At 37.2% G+C, this 7,292-nt stretch overlaps 1 protein-coding gene across 1 annotated transcript in view; it reads right to left on the reverse strand.

Annotated features, from left to right (window-relative positions):
- The window catches only part of LOC107679471 (GTPase IMAP family member 8-like), a 17,750-nt gene that overhangs the window by 8,049 nt on the left and 2,409 nt on the right, over positions 1-7,292 (reverse strand). Inside the window, exons 3-8 of the mRNA XM_016475023.1 lie at positions 4,831-4,872; positions 4,062-4,619; positions 3,178-3,219; positions 2,267-2,971; positions 1,730-1,759; positions 954-1,637 (exon numbers count right to left, since the gene is read on the reverse strand). Coding sequence (XP_016330509.1) covers positions 954-1,637; positions 1,730-1,759; positions 2,267-2,971; positions 3,178-3,219; positions 4,062-4,619; positions 4,831-4,872 — 2,061 coding nt within the window. The remainder of the gene's footprint in view (positions 1-953; positions 1,638-1,729; positions 1,760-2,266; positions 2,972-3,177; positions 3,220-4,061; positions 4,620-4,830; positions 4,873-7,292) is intronic.

Consider the following 7,292-nt stretch of genomic DNA (forward strand, 5'->3'; position numbering starts at 1 on the left):
CACGCATGTTGCAGATAACCTGAGAGCATTAAATGGAACTTAGCTTGCGAAGACGTTCGAGAGTGAAGCATAGCAGCTTTGAAGTGGATGCTTGATCTCTTGATATCCTTATTTGGGATGAAGTTCCCATCTGAACTTGTTCTTGAGTCAGTCACATAACTCGTGGAGTCCATGACAATAATGTAGCAATGCGTGAAATAATGCTGACTCAGTCACTTCCGAATCAGGCAGCTTATTATCAATGCAGTGAGTTCACGTGTTCAAGTTAACGAATTTGAATGAATCGGAGGTGAGACCATTGGGGAAACGAATTCCACTTCTCTAAATTCCCGATTCCTAGTGATGATGGTGTTTTGCCTGCCGAATTCGCCATTTAATTAGCAACTGAGCAATGCGAAAACTGCTGATAATACTGAGGGACCTTATATATGAATGCTTAGATAGGTGTTGTATTCCCATAGGTTGATGGGGATCAGCTGAGTCAGCTGATGCGAGCTTGACTAACGTGACCTGCCAGAACTAACGCTATGCTAGATATGAATCACCAAGAACAACGGTTTTACCTAAAAACCTTCTTAAATGTTCTACTGAAGAAAAAAGTCACCTATACATCTTGGATGGCCTGAGGGTGAGTAAGTTAGCAGCATATTTTAATTTTTGGGTGAACTATCACTTTAAACTTAAAAAGCATGAACTTAAAAGACTTTCTTCACTGACAATCCATGACACACTTCTGAAGGCAAATATTCATTTTTCAAAAGAGTTAAAGTATCATGTTACTGTTTTGCTAACCAATTTGACCAATTAATGGAAAAGAGCGGACTCAAAAGATTGAATCGATTATGAATTAGATAAATCTTGTTCTACATTAACAACATACTTAGAGAACACACATCATGATTGCTGCAAGATTGTGATTCTGATGAAGATGCATAAGCTTAAAAAACACTCACCTTCTGACTGAATCTTCTGCTTTAACTCTATGATTTCATCCTCCATTTTCTTCAGTTTCTCTTCATATTTCTCCTCTGTTTGATGTCTGGCTCTGTTCTCCTGAGCTTGCACATAAATCTGAGGTGAATATGGTTCAGTCTTCATGTTCTCTATATAATCCAGTAGTTCTGGGATCTGTCTTGAGTTTTCATGCTCTTTTAAACCCATCACACAGTACCGACCTCCACAACGACTGATTAACCTCTGAGATTCTGGGCTGTTTTTTATAAACTCTGTCACTGGTCTTTTAACAGTGCCTTCACTGATAAACATTACTATGAAATGCTCTCTGGAATAAAAGTTATTCTGGATCTTCTCTAATTCTGTTTTGTCTTCATCAGTCAGTGGACCAGCAGGAACAATGAGGAGGAAAACATGAACTCCAGGATCACAGAGACACACACAGCAGAGAGTCTGATGCATCACTTCCTTCTCTGAGAGCCGAGTCAGAGCTGGAAGCTCCACCAGACTGATCAGACGACCATGAGTCCTCTCCTCTTTCTTCACACACTCTTCACTGCTCTCTCTCTGATGTGGTGTTATATTTTTTCTTCGTAAAAGTTTGGACACAGAGACTTTAAATGTTGGATCACTTCCACACAGAACCAGGTTCAGCTTCTGTTTTCCAGAGAAATTTGCTGGCACTGAAAACATATTAAAAACATTAAACTTCCTGAAACAACAACCACATTTTAGAATATGAAAATGTTAGCTTCCAATAGTTTCATCAACTTACAGTTGGAGCGAATCCAGTCTCTTATATCAACTGTAAAAAAAAAAGAAAAAAAAAAAGAATGTCTGACAATGTACAAAAAGTCATGCTGTATTCTGTCATTCCAAATTTTAAATCTGCAATCATCTTTCATATAAACTTTTTTGTCGTTGTTAATTTTATTTGCTAAGCATTTTTTTTCTTTTGTTATTTGGTCCAAAGCATTAAAGCTGTTCCCTGTTCCTCAATTCATTCTTGTGTTCATGTTCCAATTCACTTCCTTTGAGTTTTTCATTTCACATTATGCACATGTACACTTTATTCAATGAGAATGATTCACAGTACAGGTTTTGTGAAACACTGTCTGCTGGAAACTTTCCAGCACACAGTTCACAGGGCACAAGTTTAACAACAGTAACAAAATAAGTGCTGCTGATAGTCAAACTGATATGAAAGCTCTTACCATGTTTTGTTTGGAAGCTTTTTTTATGATTAAAATGTAGTTTTGTATAGTTATTCTATTTCATTAGCATAATAAGAAGAGAAATTCTAAAAACATACTTAGACTTTCTTCACTTCTCTTGCTCTGTTTTGGTTTTCCATCATCGTTGTAATAAGAACGCTCTTTGTTTTTTTCCTCTGATCTGACTAAACCATGAGATCTTTGCTCTTCATCCACTGATGTTCCTTCAGCATCATGAAATATTTCACATGTGAGACATTTTTCCTGGTTTTCCTGAAGTATCTTATCAACCCTCTTGAGTATGTCAGATTGCCATTCTGGGGTTTTTTTTTCAAACTCCATATGTCTTCCTCCACACTCCTTTATTAACTGATGAATAGCTGTCTGCTTTATCATAGGCCTCATGTTTGAGTAATCTCTCTCTTCATCAGTCGTGAGAACGATGGTACGTTTAATCGCTTCTCCACTGAATCTCTCCAGCACATATTTCACTCTTCTCAGGTCCTCTTCAGTGAAGTCTTTATACTGCAGTGTGATTATGAAGACATGAGGTCCTGGATCAGACTGATTCACACACTCTCTCACTGTCTGTGTGATCTGATGATCTGAGAGGTTAGGATTCAGCAGATGAAGAGTGTTAATGACTGTGACGTGTCTGTTCTTCACTGTTCCACTGATTTTCAGCACATCGTGCTGCTTTATAGGTGCATCACTCTCATGCACATCTATTCCCAGGATCGAGTTTCTGACTCTGCTGTTTTCTGATACATTCTTCCCCAGAAGAACAATCCTCAGATCACACACTGAAACACACAAAAACACATGCATATATAGAAACACTGAAAATATTTAATATTCTGGTTTTAATTAAGGAATGATAAAAGGTTTGGCTTTGATTCAGATAGGCTAATTGAATTAATTCACAACATGATTTTCCATTACAACAACACATTTTTCTTTCACCAGAAAGAAGAACAATTCAAATATAGCTATAATTTAATGAACTTACTGTTAGGGCGTTCTTCACTTTGACTTCGTCGCCTTTGCCTCTCTGAAAATAACATCAGCCATATCAGATGTGATGAATATGACATGATTGAACCTTCACAATGATCATGACTGACTGGATTTAGTGAATGTGTACAGAACATATGGAGGTTTTATGCAATGATAAACATGAAAGACAGAATATTGGGTTACACTTTAGAATAATGGTTTGTCATATTAGGTAACTATGTAGGAAATAATGCAGGGCAAATGGATATCACTATATAAACACTTCACTAATATGGAAACAAGATTAACCAATCAGTAATTAATAGCGAATTTAGAACTGTGATAGTTCATTATTACTGAAGAGATTAGATATATTAAGAACTATGACCAATTATAAAGAATTACTAATTAATTATGCGTCTTTAGAGAAACCTCAAATTTATGTTTAATACCAACCAAATACCTATTGCTCTCATTGAGCAATGACTGATTACCTAATAAGGGACATATAAAGGTTATCAGTGCTAAATTCATAATCCTAAAATCAATCAAATTTACTGATTAGTTTGTTTACAAATTAAAATTAGCTAATGGTTGTAAGTGAAGTAATATATAATGTAGTACTACTCACTGTCCTGCATTACTTTCTGTATAGTTTGTTACTTATTAATGACAGACCATTATTTAATACATTTCAGCTTTGGCATTTGGCATATACTTGGGAATCAAATAGGAATATTAACATGTTCATCATCAATTTATATTTCATTTCTCTGTGTGAAAATTACCAAACTAAACATTACTAGGTGAACCTTTAAAATCAGACACATTTGAATAATCAAATTGGCATATGAACACATTCTTCATAGCAGCTGGTAGCAAGTGTAGAAGACTTACTGCTGTCTTCTTCATGCAGCGATGAGACCTGCTGTGTCTCTTCAACTACACCATGACTGATTATTTCATCCACTTGTTGAAGTATTTGAGAGCGTTGTGTATTTTGTGCAAGTTGAAGGCGTCCTCCTCCACATTCTGTAGATATTTCTTGAATATATTTATTTTCAAATGTATGTTCAGTGCTGTGTGTCTCATCATCAGTAGTCAGAATCATAGTGCGCTTCATCGCCTGCTCACCAAAGCAGTTCAACACTGAAGGTAATATGTCTCTATTTTTCTGACTAAAATCATTGTGCTGCAGCACCAGTATGATCACATGAGGTTCAGGAGGAGACAACTTGGACACGTATTGTGCTATTGTTTGTAGTCTGAGTACTGGCTTGAGCAGGTGAGTTGTGTTGATGACTGTGATGCTTCTCCTCTCCACTCTTTCCGCGAATGTCTCCACATCAGGTTGTGGTGTTTTCTTTCCAAACACATTTTTATTTAAGATTAAGTTTCCCACTCTGATGTTTTCTGTCACGTTCTTCCCCACCAGGACAATCCTCAGATCACTCACTGAAACACACAATACACACCATGTTGTCAAATGGAGTTTTACAATTTATTACATAATAGAGAGTAAAAATCTTTGAATTAACATGCAAACATTAAGTCTGGTTTAATTATTGATGGTTTCAACATGTATCCTGTTTCACATAAAATGTAAGTTATTAATTAATATTAATACTATGTTTTTGTCTATCATAGTTTGTTTTGTTTTACTTACTGTTGGGACGATTACCAGTTGGGCTTTGGTCTCTCTTGATTTCTATAAATTAAAATAAATAAATAAACAAATAAATCAACAGTTATTAATGTCTTCATTATTATGCTTACTGACTAGAGCAAGTTAATAAGCCAAAGGACAATGCATACATTACAAAGCCATTTTTATCTGTAATTCAATGTTAAAGTTTCTATCTACTTGAACTCAAATAAAGGTGCAATATTGAATAAATGAATAGTTTTAACATATTTTTTTTTACAGATTTTACAGTTTGGCATTTTGTGAATAATTTAAGATGTAATACTTTAAAGGATTAGTTCACTTTCAAATTAAAATTTCCTGATAATTTACTCACCCCCATGTCATCCAAGATGTTTACGTCTTTGACATGGGGGTGAGTAAATTATCAGGAAATTTTAATTTGAAAGTGGACTAATCCTTTAAGACCTTTTTTCTATCAAAATGTTAATCAGATCAGATCTCCTCTGTATTTCTAGATTGTAACTGAGACACTGGTAGATCAAGTACGATTATAGATAGAAACAGCCAAGTATTTTTTGTCTGAACAATGAAAATTCCTGTGGTCAGAATGATTGCAGATCTCTGCCCACCCCTGTGCTAAAAAAGAAAAAACACACTGTCTCATGATCTGTAGTCTCTTTTGGCTCGTTTCCACTGAGCGGTACGGTTCGGTACAGTACAGTACGGTATGCAATTATGTCCGTTTCCACTGTCAGAAGTTGTGAATGGTACCAAAATAGCGAAACGTACCGTACCACTTTTTTGGTACCCTTCCGTTGGGGTACCTAGCACAGCAAAGGGTACCAAAAGGGTAGGGATGCTCCGATCGATCGGCCGGAGATCGGTATCGGCCGATAATCACATTTTATGACTCAATCGGTACTCACTAACTTGGCCGATCTCACGAACCGATCGCAATTTGATGACGTCAACGCGTGACGACGTACATGATGCGTGGGGACATAAATGATTTGGCGCCGCAGTCATGTCATCGCCGGTGTGGAAATGCTATGACGTTTCGAGAAACAATGAAAAATTCGTTATTTGTTGTGTATGTTTTGCATGATGATATGATGAATGGATGGTTTATTTTTAACAGCAGATTCAGAGACGTTAGAGTTGATCTGCGCATCACTGCACACATCTGTGGCGCATTACTGCTCCACGGCTACCGGAGCTGATTGCGGCCGCTCTAGTCAGTGCTTGTGTTTATGAGTCAGCCGCGGCACGTTTCTGACGTGGCTCTCCGCGCTGCTTGACTAAAAATAGTCTTTTGTGAGGGGTCACAGCATTGAGGACGGAACAAAACCTCGTCTGAGCTATAAGGGATAACGGTAACATAACACGCTGATCATGGGCTGCTTTTAAATGAACATTTATTTATAAAACAAAATATCTTCTTTGGCCACATTAGCCAAAAAACACTTGCGCCTTGTTTAGATTTTTTTACATGCTCATGTTTATTCAACGAAACCTTTTGGAAAATCAGTCAGTTTTGATATTGTGGCGAGCGCCACAAATAAATAAATGTATGGGAAACACATCCCACAGCACAACCACCTGAGCCCAACTTCAGTCACTACTCATCACCTTAACTTTAACTGTGTTTGTAGCCGGAGCCATAGCCAGACTGATAAACAAACATAGACCGGAAGTTAACTTCGGACCAGGTGCGTGCGCCCGATGAAACCGTCTGTATAAAGCTTGAAGCATCAGAATCGGCATCGGTATCGGCCGATCACCATGACAAGAAATCGGTACTCAGTATGTTCTCGTGGACTTGTGAAACGTCATTGCCCAAAACCCGCGTCATTTTCTAAATATTACTGTTATTGTGTCATGAAATGTAGTTTTAAGAGTTTTTCAGGCGAGAATGTAATTGTTTAAAACTCAAATCTGTGGTTTATTTATAAAGATAGCACCTATTTGAAAATGTGCTATGCCGATTTCGGAGCTCCAGGCGGTCACCGGGCGCTCAGTGCTCATGTATCCACGAGAGCAGCCTCAACTCGGCTAGTCCTTCCGACATTTGCCGCTGGCTCTGATGTCTCTTGCTGACTTTGTAGCATACGTTTGACTGCACTGTTTGCTTTTGTCTTTATTTCCTCTTATATAAGCCTCTTATACTTTGTACTTAGACTTTTATAATGGCTATTATTGTTCATTAAAACTGACATTTAACAAAAAGAAAAAAGAGGCAGAGTTGTGCTTATTGTCACGGTTCATCGTCGATCGCTACTTTCCGGCATACACCACGCCTACCAAGTAAGGGTACTATTGGCAGTGGAAACGCAAGCTCTCAGAGAGCAAGGAGATACAGAATTTAAGTCAAGTCAATTGTATGTGTATATTTAACTTAATACAAATACAAACTGCTTCAGAGTTACAATAAATGTGAGCATCACAAAAAAAAAAAAAAAAAGTTTAAGAAATAAGTAGTT

The sequence above is a fragment of the Sinocyclocheilus anshuiensis genome, unplaced genomic scaffold (genome assembly GCF_001515605.1).
Source record: "Sinocyclocheilus anshuiensis isolate Anshui unplaced genomic scaffold, SAMN03320099.WGS_v1.1 scaffold2583, whole genome shotgun sequence".
NCBI lineage: Eukaryota > Metazoa > Chordata > Actinopteri > Cypriniformes > Cyprinidae > Sinocyclocheilus > Sinocyclocheilus anshuiensis.